This window comes from Pezoporus occidentalis, unplaced genomic scaffold, assembly GCF_034315485.1.
Source record: "Pezoporus occidentalis ecotype Australia unplaced genomic scaffold, CSIRO_AGI_Poc_V1 ctg16, whole genome shotgun sequence".
NCBI classification, from domain to species: Eukaryota; Metazoa; Chordata; class Aves; order Psittaciformes; family Psittacidae; genus Pezoporus; species Pezoporus occidentalis.
In genome coordinates this window covers 8,164,413-8,181,864 of record NW_026913425.1, presented here as the reverse complement: position 1 = coordinate 8,181,864, position 17,452 = coordinate 8,164,413, and the positions used below count along the sequence as shown (strand labels likewise).

The 17,452-nt window shown below is 40.1% G+C and overlaps 2 protein-coding genes across 7 annotated transcripts in view; both read right to left on the bottom strand.

The window, feature by feature from the left end:
- Nucleotides 1–17,452, bottom strand: part of LOC134160488 (programmed cell death 1 ligand 1-like) — an 88,997-nt gene that overhangs the window by 67,757 nt on the left and 3,788 nt on the right. The window lies entirely within an intron of this gene.
- Nucleotides 1,828–17,452, bottom strand: part of JAK2 (Janus kinase 2) — a 66,366-nt gene continuing 50,741 nt past the window's right edge. For all 6 annotated transcript variants that reach the window (XM_062612533.1, XM_062612531.1, XM_062612532.1 and 3 more), the window contains 4 exons: nt 13,544–13,716; nt 8,413–8,530; nt 6,596–6,709; nt 1,828–4,652 (listed from right to left, as the gene is read on the bottom strand). In XM_062612533.1, coding sequence (XP_062468517.1) covers nt 4,545–4,652; nt 6,596–6,709; nt 8,413–8,530; nt 13,544–13,716 — 513 coding nt within the window. In that variant the 3' untranslated portion in view covers nt 1,828–4,544. The remainder of the gene's footprint in view (nt 4,653–6,595; nt 6,710–8,412; nt 8,531–13,543; nt 13,717–17,452) is intronic.

Sequence of the window (17,452 nt, the reverse complement as noted above, 5' to 3'; positions counted from 1 at the left end):
TGTATTTATATGCATATTTTCCATTTTACCATCGTACTTCTCAAAATTCAGTGACACCATTCAACTCTGCTCAAGGTAAGTGGTGATAATTTTCATGTAAAGTTACAGGGAAGTCACATAAAAAGACAATTAAGGAACGCAAATCAAAAATTGGTTTCATAAGTTTGTGTTAGAAATGCTCAAGAACCGTAGTCTGGTAACAGGTGATCTGCTAGTGGTCCCCGTCTTACAGACCTGATACTCTCTAAATACTGACAGTAAAAGGACATGCTTCTTCTTTCCAAAGTAATTGTCTTAAAGAAAAAGACAAAAATCAGAAATACCCAGTCCTACTGTTGTATGTCGTGTATTCTACCCTTTTAAACACACCAGCTGTCTTCAGTAGAGATTTAAACACCAGTAACTATTTTTAGGTATGATATAAAAGAACATTTTGGCAGGCATTTGCCATTCATCGCATTTAGTTATTTTATTTTCACTATCCAAACTCAAAACAAACGCACAATTAAGTTTCAGGTATCAATACACAGTTTCCTAAAAAAAAACACCCCTTTCATGTTCTCTTCCATAAAAGATGTGCTCAGACTTTTGCAGTGTAACCATAAGTAGAAGGTTTCTTCTTTCCCCTCACCCCCTCCCTAAAAGTACTTTTCCTACTTTAATATAATGTATTGCAAATGTCTTAATCAAAAAGAAAAATTCAGAAGAACACTTCTTAGCCAAACATCTTTTCAGAATTGCTGTCTGGCATGGCACAACCTTAAGCAGTTTCTTTTGGTATAGTAATTCTTGTATTTTTCACTTCGGTTAGGTCTCTGTGAGCATTTTATGTTTAAGGCAGACAATACACAATTCAGAAATACGTTAGTGCATATTTTTCATGGTATGGCATTTCCAGTAGACATCAGTTTTTCGTAATTCACTGTGCATTTTACATTCCAGAAAGCTCTTCAGTGTTGAACATCAGCTTTTTTCCATCATTCTTCTTGTTCTTCTATGCTTCTACTTTTGCTCTCAGAACACTTATCCTGCAGGTACCTGTGATCACACATTCCTTAGAATCTTGCCTTCTTTACACAAGAGTTACATTTGTTAATACTTCATACAGTACCACTTCTTCCCATACATTTCAAGGCAGGTGGTCAACATCTCAAGTAAATGCAACAACTAAAAACTTAAATTTCGGGGCGGGGGGAGGGAGTGAGGGAGGAGAACCCTGTATTTTTACAGTTATATTCATCTGTACATTTAGTAACAATTATCTCAAGTGGAAACTTTTAATCAATACTAGGACTTGACAACAAGAATGTGAGATTCTCTTCCTGAAAATTCATTGTCTGGCTTATCACATGACAGTTGCAAGATTGTACAATCTATTTTAAAACACATTTTGAAGCTTCACGTATTTATATTGATACAGAACAAACCAATGTTACACTAAACAATACTTGTTTGCAGATATTCTGTGAGATCTAGAATAATATGCGATATATTGTACACTTAAGAGAAAAATTCTTTCACTTCAAATGCAAGTGCAAAGCAGTAGTTCATATTTTAATTCTATATCATAGCAGCAGCCATGTATGCATAAACCAGCACTTTTTATATCAAAAAAAAAACCAAAACAAACATCACAGCGTTTGAGTAGCATGATTACACTAAAGTATGACAAATGCAATGCCAACTGAAGAAAGTATTTAAAACAAAGAACTGAGTCTGTTAATACAAAGACTATATAAAGATGGCATTACTCAACACTACTGTAGATCTGAGGGCTTTCAAAATGCAGTGCTTTTTGGTGGTGTGGGGTTTCTTTGGGTTGGACTTTTTGTTTGTTTTTTAACAAGGGTTACTACTGTTTGCAATAGCAAATTCAGCAAAATCACTGCATTTACATCCCAAAGAGTTTTTTGAGAACACCATTTTGTCTCCTCCAGGACCTAAAATTGACCCTGCAGATGATCACACATCTCCTCAGTGTCCTACGCACTACTTGGTCCTACTCACCCAGCTAAAAATACCATACCAAATGATCAAGCCCTTTGCACAAACAGGCTTGTAATAAAAGTCTGTATGTTCCTGACCAACAGCACAAAATTATAATGCAGTGTGAAGATATGGCTTTCTCTAAAAAATATAAAGTATTAAAGCAAAAAAAAAAAAAATCCACAAAACACTTTAAAATGATCCTTGAGTTCATCACTATGTTTATACAATCAAATAAACTATGTAATCAGTCTTACTAGAGTAGAACAAGAAAAAGACTTTTTATTCACTTCAAAAATAGCAGACTGGAAGATTTCTTCATTGGATTACATGAGCTTCCCTGAGATTTTTACATAAATTATATTTAGTCTACTATATATTGGAAACCAGTTAGCTACTGAGTGTCATACACTGCAAATTTTACATAATTCCTGCATGTGTTATCCAGCTAAAATGCTGTTTCAATGCTTTAAAGCTTTATCTTCTTTTGTTACAAAAAACACGTACATACAACTGAGACTACAAATGCAAAGACATTTTTTGCACAAAATTTAAAATCCTCAAAGCAATATATAGAAATGGAGAAAACAGATGTTACACTGAATAAAGCACTTCAAAGTTCTTCGCAGCTTAAAAACTGATCATGACATTAGTTTTTAAAATTGTCTATGAAGTGCTTGACGGCAAGAAAATGAACAGAAATATTGTTAAACGCAATGGGCAGCATTCTGTATTTAGCAATCTCCCATATTACAAAATAGTAATTTTGTACGAGTAACTGTGGGAGAGAAACATCATAGTGGTACAAAACATTGCTATACTGGCACTGTGTTACACTAAGTATGGATTTTTGTTTTTTTTTAAAATTGAGGTACTTAAATTTCTGACAAGATGGATGCAGTTAATCACACACCTTAAGGAGGACCCACAGTGAAAGTAACTATGTTTCACTGACTTAACTGCCACAAATTGTGTAAGTGAACACTTTATTTTTAAATACAAATCTAGATATCAGGTCAGTTTGCTAAGCTGCATATCCCCTTAATTGAACTGCTTTCAGCAAAAGTCCAAGAAAAACAAGCATTGTACTTTGCAAACAATTATGCTTAAGTAAAACCAACAACAACAACAACGAGATTACTTGAATTAAACAAAACCTGCAACTTCACTGCTCTGAGATATGAGATTATCCCCAAGTTTTATGCCTGGAGGCAAAACCAAACACTTGTCCAGAAATTTTTGTCAGACTTATTTCAAAAGCTGTATTTTACAGCGTTAAGTAATCTGTTCAAGGTAGCTCTGATCTCCTTCCAGTTCTCACTAACTGGGCTCATGTCCTTGCCTTCCACCGAGTGTGAAGAAATTGCACTTGTAATTCTTCCTTTCAAATACTCGCATTTTGGGTATTACCAGGGAAAGAAAAAGGAGGTGACTTGGGCCACTTCATTACAAAACAGACTTGATGTGGTTGTGACTGGCCGTTCAGATACTGAGCCTTAAGCGTTCTGGTTTTTTGTACTGGAGGGAAGGTGTGACTATCTAACAGCAAAGTGAGGAACTGTGAAATTGAGGGCATTTTCTAGATTTTTCATTCTGCTGTAAAAAAGGTCCCAATTTACAGATACATTTACAACTGCATGAAAATTACAAGAATGGGAAGAATGAAACAGCAGCATTTTAAAACAGTATCTTTAGCTTTTCCAGAAACAAACTGAAGATACTGCCTTGTATAAAATGGCTTAATTTCTAGTTGTCATCACTGTATATTCAATTTTACAGAGGGAATCTAATACTCAACTGAGGAAAAGAAGACTAAGAAAAACTGGATGTTTGGTTTTTTTTCATTTTAAATTAAAATTTTCATATGGGTGAGCAGGATTTCTGGCTCTCCAAATTAGGAACAATTTATTCCCTTCCCCTCAAAATACTTACAGTACATCACCCAGCCTAGTATACCTCTTTGCATATATTGCTGGCTGATAACTGATTCAGGCATGCACATTGAAAGTTTGTGGGTTACACAACCACTTCTGTTTTATTATACAGAGAAGCCATTTCTGCATCAACAATGAAAAAAATGATAAAACTGTATTAACAAATGCAAGACCTTGTGCAACACACAAAACAGGGTACCAAATCACTACACATCCAGTCTGAAAAGACTTTACTAGAAGTCTTTTCTGTGCATCTCCATTTCAACAAGGAAATACACTGGGCTTTTCACCTTGTAATCTCACCATATTTTAAGTCACCCCTTTTTTTTCATTGCCAAGTAAGGCAAATAATGGTATTTTAGACTGACCATATATTAGAATCTTTTACTTAGAAAAATAATTCCTCTCTCCCCATTGAGAATTTCAACATATTCTCACAGTAACATCCCGATAAAGAAAACCAGCAGGATTCCTCACTATGCAGATTAAGATAGGAACTTTGCCACACAGATTTTACATTCAGCTAAGATGAGATACACGTCATGCATACGCCAATTATACACAGCAGACCAAATATGTTTTGTTCTGCATTCCAACATATCATCTGAAGGAGGGACAGTCTTCTCATCCACCCATGTTGTCCCTTATGTGATCCACTCGTTGAGCAAGATCCCTAAAGGTGGGTCGCTGGGTAACATTGTTGTTCCAGCATTCTTTCATGATAGCATAGATCTGGAGAAGAAACAAAGAAAATCAGTAGTAGGCAAACAGATGCTACAAACAGTTTTTATCCTGAACTGGTCCAAAGACCATCCAACTTAACTTTATGCTTTCAAGCAACAGTGTAGTGCAAGAGTGTGCCTGAAGTCTTGCTATACCTCTCGGTTTACCTGCTTGATCCCAATGACAGCAAGAAGTGAGGATAGCAAGCTCTGCAAAAGCCTTTATTGTAACAGGAGATTTAAAAAAAAAAAAATAGTATAGAAATTCACTCAGCTAGATTCTAAAATTTTTAAGACATTTGTTATTTTGCTGAGTTTTTATCTTCTTGCTTGCTCTTATTTTTTTGAAAGCTCAAGAATGTTTAAAATTACAAATACTTTAACAGTCTGACCAAAATCAGATTAACAAAGACAGCAGTTAGAAGTTAAGCTTCCCCTGCAACATTAACATACACTTCTCTGAATCAGGATATTTAATTCTCCATTACTCTTCATGTATAATTGGAAAGAAGGCAGAAAACTTCTCATATTTCCAACAACTTTTTAGATGTTGCTTAAGAGCAATCTGCACAGCTCACAGGAAAAAAAGGTAGTATCAGTTCCTTTTTTTTTTTCCCCAGCAGATCTGAAACTCCTGCATCGATCAAGCTGCTTTAGATACAAGTCTCAAGCAGCTTGTAAACTACAGACATCTGGAAGATTTAGTATCTGTGATGTCTGGCCTTTCAGAATGAATTTGGAAGAGCAGTTTCTAACAAAAGAGAAACTTTTCCATCTTGCTTTGGTATCTGAAGAAATGTCAGATATTGGAACCTTTGCATTAGTTTGCATAGTTTCCGTAACACAGATTATGTATTATCTTTTATATATGACATTCAGGTTATCTACAAAAAGCCAGACCTTTACAGTTCAACAACTCTGGTACTCATAATGCAAGAAAGGTTACTTCAGAGACTTCTTCCCCTGTGGCTTCCCTGCTTCATCTGTACTACTCTCTTCGCTGCTAGCCCACTTGCCCTCGATCTCTCCTCTGTTTCTAGTTTTGCATGGGTTATTTCTTTACAAGCGCTTGATTCCAAAGGGATGCAAGCAATAGATCTCAGCTGGAAGTTGCACATGTTAAAAAGCATAACTATTTTAATTGCATTCTTTCCCTACTGATTCACCTGCCCAGCCCTAAAAGGTTTGACTCAAGCTGAAGTGCACCTGTTCTGACTTAGAAGTAGCATGAAAAGTGTTTTTTAAAACATTTGGAGTGATAGCAAAACCAAAAGAACACTGAATTCATTTGTGTGCTCTGAGGATGGCTTTGCATACATATACACTTCTGTATCTGTGAAGAACATGAATACAAATCTGAAGGCCCTGAACATAGAAAATCTGATTTCATTGCTCTTGGCTGAGAATGCTTGCCAGTGTGTAAGACACAGGATAAACATAGATATTCCTGTGCTTGAGGAAGGAAGAGCAAGAGAACAAAAGTAATCAAGATAAGGAGTTATTTAAGTCTTGGAATTAAACATGGAGAAACTTCTGTAGATATTAAGATACTTCTGGTAAATGTTACAGACTTCTGCAGAATCCATAGTTCACAGCTTTGAGCAAGAACTTAATGGAACAAGCTCTGTAGACTAATCTCATTGCCTCAATAAATTAGTATTTTTAAAATAAAAGCCCAAGTGCTTCAGTACAGCAGTCAGTCATAACAGTCCTACTTCATATATTTAGATAGACTACATTCTAGGCTCCTGAGGGAATGCAATCTGAAGGATCAGGAGAAAAATGTAATTATAGTAATCGTGCAACTGATAAAGTAACAGCACAGTCATTCTGCTTGCATAAATACTTCAGTAATCTAAGCAGAGCTAACAACAGAGTTTGCACTTTTGGGGTACTCACCCTGACTGAACACCTTTCAGGCTATCATAACATATTAATACAGTAATACTTCACCTCATCAGGGCATCCATCTGGTCTTGGTAGTCGTCCATTATTCTTCAAAAGCTCTATCAAATGAAATACAATCATCTGCCCTTGTTTATCATTGCCAATCATGCGCATGAATTCCTGAAACACAAGGTGTCATAAATAATTTTTAAGGAAAAAAAAAAGATGCTGCAATACTCTTACCAAGCAAAAATTCTTTATAACAAGAGTTTATGATAATGGAGTAGTATAAAGCAATGACAAAATTTGGGATTTCAAGTCAAGAGAATGTATTTTTTGTGCGTGTGGATAAAAATAGGATGATACATATACAGTTTGAAGCTCTAAGTAAAAAATTTTCAAGAATGTTGATCATCACCAGATGATTAACCAGTTTTAAAAGGATAAACCTCACAGCTAATTCTGAAGAGCTTCCTGAAGTATTAAAACAAGATCTTGATGCTTGGAAAAATCACAGTGAAACAGAAAACAAGTCATACCATACTGATGTATTAAAAAAGATTAACCACTAACTAGAGGCCAGAAACAGTAGCGTAATTAAAACATAGATAAAATTTTGCTATTCAAAAATCAACATAACCCAAAAGGCAGATTAAAATCTCAGACTGTCAGACATTAGAAGTACTATTAACTGAAAATAATTTCTAAGCAGGACACACAGGAATTATTTTTCTTCCAATGCTAAATAAATGTCTTTAATGATCCTTTGCATGAAAATATGAAACAAGTGTCGTTAGAATGTGCAAATGGCTAAAGCTGGGGAAACATTATGAAGACTACAAAAGCTAAGAGAATGTCACGGCTAATTGGCAGAATTCATTTTTCTTGATACATACCACCAGGATAACCAACTTGATGAAGTGGTGGATGCACATGCAGAATTGATTTATTCGAAGTATATTCCACCCAAGCCCATGACTTACTCTACTACTTTTTTTGCCATTTTACCACTTCAGGTGTCTGCAGTGTTTACATTATTATGCAGGAAGAGCTGCCCCTACCTTGGGAATTCTTCCTGCATAGCTTAGTTATTGTACTGAATTACTAAGAGGTCCAGTGAGGTCAATGAAAAGATCTTCCAAATGTATTTTTGCCTGTCATCAGTGTTCAGCTCTCAAAACTATACTTGCCAGGACTGAGACACTGGCCAAGGGTAAGGACAGCTCAAGCACATATACAAGGCTCAACAGTCCTCTGTTGTGTCTGCCAGATACAAGATTGTGAATCTGGTTTCCAATCTGGAGAATTGCTGTTTGGTGTACAAGTAGCATTTTTCTCCATCGACTGCAAATTTGTCTTTAAAGGTGCCTGCCAACAGATTGCAAAAAGCCACTCTCTTTCTTGAACTTCAGTAACTTGCTAACTTTGGGTTCTGGTAACAAAACAGAACAACTTTAAGTTACCTTATTTAAATCACCTTAATGTTTACATATTTGTTTGGCTTAGCCTTAGGTTTGGAGTAGCATTGGGAATACATGACATGTTGCAATGAAACAGCTGCATCTGAGACTGCTCTCCACAAAAAATAAGAACAGTCTATAAAGAGAAATTTTTTTTTTTTCAAACAGTTAGCATTTACAGAGTGGATAAGATCTGCACAGATTATCAGATAATTTTCAATCTCCTTTCCCTCTTATGGCTTGATATTAATATGTTTTAGCATGTTGCTGCTTCTGGTTGGATGCTGCCTCATAAACACTAAGGTATCTCCAGAAAATTATCAGTAAATATCAACTTGTTTAGGTATAGGAACAATCTTTATATTTTTAAAAAACTAAATAAACAGACAAAAAACTTCTGAGAACCATTAACTAGGTACTTACAGCTGGTGGGCTCTTGCTCTTGTCAATGTACGTGAAGAGTTCATACAAGACGACACCAAAACTCCACACATCTGAGGCCACAGAAAATTTGCTTTCTGTCAGAGATTCTGGAGCATACCTATAACACATGGAAATATTGACTGTTCTATGCAACAAAGCTCGGTTTTGAAGGTACTTCTTTTAATAAGACTTTTTTTTTTATGAATAACTGTTCTCTGTTCACAGACATTAGCGCATTCTCATTTTCTTCCATTACCTTCATAAGTAACTGTTCTTTTAATAATAGTTAATTGGTATTGAAAACATAAACCGCCTTAAACACACACAGTTAGTGATAACTATATCCGAGTCTGCTTTTCTTCCAACAAAGCTGTGAATATTTTTCTTATCTATAGTGCGAGTAAACAAGATTTTGATGTGATAAGGCCTGGAAAGAAAGTCAGTTACAGCCAGTAAGTATCCTTTCATCATTTTCAGAAGCTATGCAAAATGTTCTTCTTTTCCAAGCAAAGCAGAGCTCATTGCAGCATTACTGCATTTTGGAGTAACTCAGGCCTTCTCTGGAAGCTTCACACCCAAATACAGACATCTACCTGAATATTCAACCCAGCATCTTGTCCTTGCTAATTACAGTCTGTGGGATTGTCCTGTTGTAGCAGTTATTTTTATGCCTAATAGCTGGTGCAGTGTTGTGGTTTGGCTTTAGTCAGAGTACAATGCTGATAACACACTGATGTTTCAGTTGTGCTCAGTAGCACTTACCCTGATCAAGGACTTTTCAGCCTCTCATGCTCTGCCAGTAAGGAGGGGCACAAGAAGCCGGGAGAAAGCAGAGACAGGACACCTGACCCAGACTAGCCAAAGGGGTATTCCATACCACAGCATGTTATGCCCAGTATATAAACTGGGGGGAGTTACCTGGAAGGGCTAGATCACTGCTCAGGTCGGGCTGGGTATCAGTTGGTGGGGGATGAGCAATTGTATTGCACTTCACTTGTGTTTTCTGAGCTTTCATTTCTTCTCTTGTTGTTTCCTATTATTATGATTGGTATTCTTTCTATTATCACTATATTTTACTTTATTTCAGGTATTGGACTGTTCTTACCTCAACCTGTGGGGTTTATATTCTTCTGATTCCCCCCCCATTCTGCCCTGGGGAAGAGGGGAAGGGGGAGTGTGAGCAAGTGGCTGCATCTTGCTGAGTTACTGGCTGAGTCTAAACCACTTTAACTCCACTTGGTCAACAGAGGCCCTACCCAACAGATCTCAGCTAGAGGATATGTATGGCTAGTGTTTAGGGAACCAAAAGGTCCATAATTTTAAAGCATCCTGGGAAACAAGCCCTTTAAGATTTCCTTTATCTTTGAATACTTTTCATGTTGCATCTACTTCTTTTCAACATTCCGGTAATTTTTTGGTTGGCTTGTTTGTTTGTTTTAAGTATGTTGAAAAGTCCCATGCAAGTGACTTTCACAACACTGGGCAACTGGCCTGAGTTTGTACTTAAAAATTCCACAATATGCAAAACAATTTCGCTGATGCACTGGTAAAGATCTGTAATGATGCTGCCAGGAAAAAGTGGCAGGTCGTAGTAGTAGGGGACTCTACTCTGAAGGGGACAGAAGCACTCATCTGTCGGCCTGACCCAGTCTCAAGGGAGGTGTGTTGCCTACCAGGGGCAAGGATCAGGGATGTGGCAGAGAGGCTGCCTGCTCTAGTAAGTCCCACGGACTATTACCCACTCCTGGTGATACATGTGGGTGCGAGGGATATAGATAGTAGTAGCCTGGGGAACATAAAGAAGGACTACAGAGCCCTGGGAGAGGTGCTTAGGAACTCTCGAGCTCAGATGATAGTCTTTTCGTCAATTCTCCAGGATGCAGGGGAGGACCTAAAAAAAGCTAGGAGGATCAGCCAGGTTAGTAACTGGTTAAAAGGGTGGTGTCATAGTCAGGGGTTTGGGTGTCTTGAACATGGGACCCAAGGTTGTAGGCCAGGTCCAGTGGGGGCTGGTGGAGCTGGTCTGATAAAGAAGGGAAAGAGCAGTTTTGGTAGGAGGCTTGCCAGACTGGTCAAGGAGGCTTTAAACTAGATGTGTTGGGGGAGAGGGGAGCATCATTCCATCCCAACACTCCCAGCCAGTTGCCAGAACCTATAATAAATGCTTGGAGCAACGTAGAGATATCCCAGCTGCTCCAGCCAATGAGCCGGCTTCATTTGGAGCTCGGCTCAGATGCCTCTATACAAATGTCCGTAGCATGGGGAACAAACAAGAGGAATTAGAGATGTGTGCATGTCTACGGGGGTATGATATAATAGGCATCACAGAAACATGGTGGGATGGCTCCTGTGACTGGAGTGTTGGAATGGAAGGTTACAGGCTCTTTAGAAAAGACAGGCCTGGCAGGCAGGGAGGGGGAGCTGCCCTTTATGTTAGGGATAGGCTGGAGAGTTTGGAACTCTGTCTGGGGACAGGTGAGCAGTGAACAGAGAGTTTGTGGGTCAGGGTTAAAGGGAATATAGCTATGGGAGACATTACCATGGGGATCTGTTACAGACCACCTGATCAAGGAGAACCTGCGGATGAAGCACTCCACAGATAGATAGGAAAAGCCTCACGCTCACAGGCCCTTGTTCTCATGGGTGACCTCAACCACCCTGACATCTGTTGGAAGGACGCTACGGCCCGGCACAAGCAATCCAGGAGGTTCCTCGATTGTGTGGAAGACAACTTCCTTCTGCAAGTAGTAGAGGAGCCGACAAGGAGAGGTGCCATGCTTGACCTTGTGCTTACCAACAGGGAAGGGCTCGTTGGAAATGTGACGCTCCAGGGCAGCCTTGGATGCAGCGATCATGAGATGCTCGAATTTGAGATCCTCAGGACAGTGAGAAGAGCGTGCAGCAAGCTCACTGCCCTGGACTTCAAAAGGGCAGACTTTGGCCTCTTCAGGAACCTGCTTAGTATGGTTCAATGGGATATAGCCTTAGAGGGCAGGGGGGCCCAAGACTCTTGGTTCATATTCAAGGATCACCTGCTACAAGCTCAGGAGTGCTGCATCCCAACCAGAAGGAAGTGCAGCAGGAGGGCCAGGAGACCTCCTTGGATGGATAAGGAGCTCCTGAGGAAAATTAAAAGGAAAAAAAAGAGGCTCATAAAATGTGGAAGCAAGGACAGGCAGCCTGGGAAGAATACAGGCATGCTGTCTGGGAAGCTAGGGACCAGGTTAGGAAAGCTAAGGCCCAGTTAGAATTAAACTTGGCTAGGGATGTGAAAGATAACATGAAAGGATTCTGTAGGTACACTGAAAATAAAAGACAGACTAAGGACAACGTAGGCCCCCTCAGGAAGCTCTCAGGAGAACTGGCTACACAGGATTTGGAGAAGGCTGAGGTTCTGAATGACTTCTTTGCCTCGGTCTTCACTGCCAAAGGCTCTGGCCACACCACCCAAGTCTTGGAAGGCAAATGCAGGGACTGTGAGAATGAAGACCTTGGGACCACTGTAGGAGAGGAACTGGTTCGAGACCATCTTAAAAATCTGAATGTGCACAAGTCCATGGGTCCTGATGAGATCCATCCGCAGGTCCTGAAGGAGCTGGCAAATGAAGTTGCGAAGCCACTGGCCATCATATTTGAGAAATCACGGCAGTCAGGTGAAGTTCCCGATAACTGGAAAAAGGGAAATATAACCCCCATTTTCAAGAAGGGGAAAATGGATGACCCAGGGAATTACAGACCAGTCAGTCTCACCTCTGTGCCTGGCAAAATCTTGGAGCAGATTCTCCTGGAAGGCATGCTTAGGTACATGAAAAACAACAAGGTACTTGGTGACAGCCAGCATGGCTTCACTAAGGGGAAATCCTGCCTGACCAACTTGGTGGCCTTCTATGATGGGGCTACAGAATGGATGGACAGGGGTAGAGCAGTTGATGTCATCTACCTGGACTTGTGTAAAGCGTTCGACACTGTCCCACATGACATCCTTGTCTCTAAACTGGAGAGACATCAATTGGATGGATGGACCACTTGGTGGTTAAAGAACTGGCTGGATGGCCGCACACAAAGAGTTGTGGTCAATGGCTCAATGTCTGTCTGGAGACCAGTAACGAGTGGCGTCCCTCAGGGATCGATGTTGGGACCGGTCTTGTTCGACATCTTTGTCGCTAACATGGACAGTGGGATTGAGTGCGCCCTCAGCAAGTTTGCCAATGACACCAAGCTGTGTGGTTCGGTTGATATACTGGAGGGAAGGAATGCCATCCAAAGGGACCTTGACACGCTTGTGAGGTGGGCTCATGAAGTTTAACCATGCCAAGTGCAAGGTCCTACACCTGGATCTTAGCAATCCCAGGCACAGCTACAGGTTGGGCAGAGAAGAGATTCAGAGCAGCCCTGTGGAGAAGGACTTGGGGGTGTTGGTCGATAAGAAAATGAACATGGGCCGGCTTCAGTGTGCGCTTGCAGCCCAGAAAGCCAATGGTATCCTGGGCTGCATCAAAAGGAGCATGACCTCAAACGAGGTGATCCTGCCCCTCTACTCTGCTCTTGTGAGACCTCACCTGGAGTACTGTGTGCAGTTCTGGTGTCCTCAACATAAAAAGGACATGAAACTGTTGGAACAAGTCCAGAGAAGGGCCATGAGGATGATCAGGGGACTGGAGCACCTCTTGTATGAAGACAGGCTGAGGAAGTTGGGGCTGTTCAGCCTGGAGAAGAGAAGGCTGCATGGAGACCTCATAGCAGCCTTCCAGTATCTGAAGGGGGCCTATAGGGATGCTGGGGAGGGACTCTTCATTAGGGACTGTAGTGACAGGACAAGGAGTAATGGGTTAAAACTTAAACAGGGGAAGCTTAGATTGGATATAGGGAGGAAATTCTTTCCTGTTAGGGTGGTGAGGCACTGGAATGTGTCACCAAAGGAGGTTGTGAATGCTCCATCCCGGGCAGTGTTCACGACCAGGCTGGACGAAGCCTTGGGTGGCATGGTTTAGTGTGAGGTGTCCCTGCCCATGTCAGGGGGGTTGGAACTAGATGATCTAAACGTCCTTTCCAACCCTAGCCATTCTATGATTCTATGAAATTGTAAAAACTGAAAACATGTCACAATTTCGTACATCAAAACAAGACTTACCAAAATATAGGGCTTTCACCAGGTTCCTTTACTTTGTAGTATTCTTTGTCTTGTGGCAAGACTTTTGTCAATCCAAAATCTCCAATTTTAACTCTGTTCTCATTTTCCACTAAGATATTCCTTGTTGCTAAATCCCGGTGAACATATCTTTTTGTGCCCAGATACTCCATGCCCTAGACAGAAAGTTCACAAACACAACAGAAAGTTACTTTTACCATTACGTAGTTGCACTTTCCTTTAAGGGGCGAATTAAATTCAAAGTTTAAGTCATTTGGTAATGACTGTTACCAAAATTGGTATGCTTGGACATTTGTCTTCTCTGAGGAGTTACTTTTTCCAAGTGCAGGGATTTCTCTTACCTGAAAGAAGATAGACTAAACATGTGCCAGAGGCAAGTGCTTTTTCATTACATAACTGGACAGCTGTTACAGCTCCCTTCTGTGGCCAAATGCAGTTCGCTGGTGATAGAAGGAAAACCAAAATTTGGGCTAAACTACACAATCCAGGGCAGACGCGAAGACTGTCCTATTTACACATTTCATTTAATCTTTTCTTCAGTTTGTACTTCTGCTTTCTGAAACTTTACATTATGATTACCCTAATTTGGAAACTATTCTCTGACAGATTTCCCACCTGTGTGTTTCTCTTCCATGTGGACCATTATTCACCAGCAAAGTTATGCTTATTGTTGTATTTCCATGGGTTGCTGTAACAAAGCATTAGCCTGAAGCCATGTCTTCTCTTGCTGCTGCTGATCCCTTTTTACCAATGTACGCAATCCTTTTTGATAACAATGAAACGCAGCAGAAGCCAGTGTGTGTAGTGGCATTACTACAAATCAGAACGTCTTCCTTACAGAGCAATAAATGGTGCACAGAAGTAGACCCTGCACAGTGCTGAGAGACCCAAATCATATGAAAAAGGAAATACAAAGCAAGCTGTCAGTTTCAGAAGAAAGTATCTCACTGTGACAACACAACTGAAAAAGTAATAAATTAAACTAAGAGTATTGTTGAACTGAAATTTACGAACATTAACGTTATACTATTAATACTTAAAGATTTATTTTTCTCTCTCTCTCTTTTCTTTAAAGTGAGAAGCCTCAGAAATCGTTGACTTCGAAGCCTGACCTTCCCCTCAGGGTCTCGCTACCTCCTTGCGCCGCTAGGTGGCATTGCTGACTACTCACACCCAATTCCAAACTCGTTCAAAAATGACGCTAATTTTTCATTACCTGCCTATCCACTGCTATCCTGAAAAACACCACACCCAGGTTTTTCAAAGTGACACCCCTGGGTTTCTGATACAACCGGTCTATATAAATGATGTAACTTTTTCTTGCTACTACATGCTGTACTTAAAACAAACAGTCCTAAAATTCCTTCAATGACAGTAATCTTTCTGTTTGCCTGAAAATACCTGATCTAAGAGAGGTATAAAATTGAAAACATGCAAATTCTAAGTGGAGATCATAATCCCGTGGCACTAATCTAACAATGGAATTGAGTTTAACTGTGATTTCAAATGCTTCATTAAAGTTGGACTCTGCAGCAGGAACACATGAAGCAGTTTAAACACTAAGAGATGGAAAAGTGTCTTTTTTTCTTCTTGATTACGGATTTTTTTCTTAATTCCTATCTTCTCCTATCAGCCAGCACAAACAAAATGCAGGACCAAAAGATAAAAAAAGAATATCCAAAAACTAGGTGCATGGAGAAGTTAACTGCCTATTAAAGGCGTAACGGGTTTGGCAGTGAAGTGCCTCTTGACTGTAACAGGAACTCTCACATGGCTAAGGAGAGAGGCACTGATCGTACCAGGGACTCCTGTTCCCTGTCTGAGGTGAGAAGCAAGAATGGGGATAATGAGTCATCCCCCTGAAAGCCTTGGAACACTCCTTCCCCTGAGCACAGCCTGAAGTTTTGATAGGCAGTTAACTGCCAGATGCACAAAGAAGTAACTTGCCATTCTATTGTCAAGATTCTTTGAAGTTAAGGACAGAGTCCAATTGCTTGCCACCAGACAAGCTGTACTAGTGGCACAAGCTGCACCAGGTCGCAGCTGCACTGATTTATACCTACAGAAACATCACCACTAGCAAATGCTGTTTATGAAAATGCTGCTTTTCACACTACAAGATACGCACACAAAAAATTACACCTTTAAGTCAAGAACCTTTTCCCGGTATAGTAGCAAGGAACTAAAATACAGCAAGCAAGCAAACACATCTTAACCCTCATGTATTTTCTCTCATACATTTGAGAGAAAAGCTGCAAGGCAGAAGGAGAAAGATTTTTGATTTAATAACCCAAAATAACAGAGTGACAGAAATGCACAGCAGAAAGAAGAAATATGAGATGCTGAAAGAGCAAACATTGCAGGAGAAGCAAAAACAGCTAAAGGAAAGGGAGAAATATGATCAACTAAAAGAAGAAGGAAAAACATTTATATCCCATTTTCATAATATTAGGTACTCATGTTTTTAATTGTTTTGAAATAACAGAATACTACACATTGCTTTGCAGGTTGTACAGCAACAACGCAAAACAAGACATAAACGCTGTAATTCTTAGACTGCTTCCATTAGAAGTGAAGATGCTTCTTTAAGATCAAGTCCATTATGGACTTCCCACATTTCCACACTGTGTACCCATGCTTTGCACTTGAAAGCAGGGTGTCTTCCCACTTACGTATTTTCAGAAGGTGTATTCTATCTTTCTCTTGACTGGTGCTTGGTACTTACGAAACAGTCATTTCAACTGCTATTTTGATTTTTCATTATCATTCTTAAGTCTACTAATATTTGGATGCTTCTTTTATATGTGTGTAGGTGCGCACATACATTAAAAACTTTTTCTTTGTACCTTTTATATTCAGGTCCTTTGCCATGGTTTCCTGTCATCCTTGCACTGCCTGCAAAAGCGAAAATCCACCTTCCAGCCCTCCTATCAGATACCTCTGTCTCATAGACCAGGGTCCAGAGACACATTGCCACTGCTGTTCCTTCAGTCTTCTGAATGGGCCTGAAGACTTACATTTGCAAGCTTCACAGATTATTATGACAGCGAAAAGTGCAGGCACCTTACAACCCTTCAGGTCACAGAATGAAACAGGTAAGCGGCTGACTTTGTGTGTTCAAAAACCACTGTTGCATCTTTATTCTATGATCTGTCATCCTAGTTGGTGTTGTTTGCTTAAAGGAAAATTGTTTTCAGTGACTTACCAGCACTGATAGTAACAGCTATTTTGTTGCAGAAGTAGTACTGAGAATTCCTTATGTCTGTTACTGGAGAATGACTTTGAGACACACGTTAGAGGATCTTTTAATCCTCTGAGTAGGTGGTCACATGTTCAATCCTTCCTCTCTGTTTAAAGACTGACACTTGTCACAGACTTGTTAACAACATTTTCTGTTTCCCAACCTCATGCGCTGGTGCATCTCCCCGTCCACCCTCTGGGCTGCTCTACAACCTCAGGAATCCTCATGGCTTTTGTGTAATCAGTTGGGCAGTGAAGTGCCTCTTGACCGTAACAGGAACTCTTGAATGGCTAAGAAGGGAGGCACTGATGGTACCAGGGACTCCAGTTCCCTGGCTAAGGTGAGAAGAGAGACTGGGGATAATTAGTCATCCTCCTTACAGCCTTGGAACACTCCTTCCTTTGTTCACAGCCTGAGCAGAATGGTAGCACTGTTACTGAAGTTACTGACCCATGTTGTATCCAGGTCAGAAATTTACTAATGCCTAAAGTGAATCATCTTGCAACCCTATGAACAGCAGGCATAAGTGAGCACCCCTGAGCTCTCCCGGACTGCAGCAGGCTGCAACCAGCATCTCCTTCTGGATGGCACATATCTCAGAGCTCATGAACTCTCCACATTCGCAATAATCAGAGACTGTCATCAAAAGC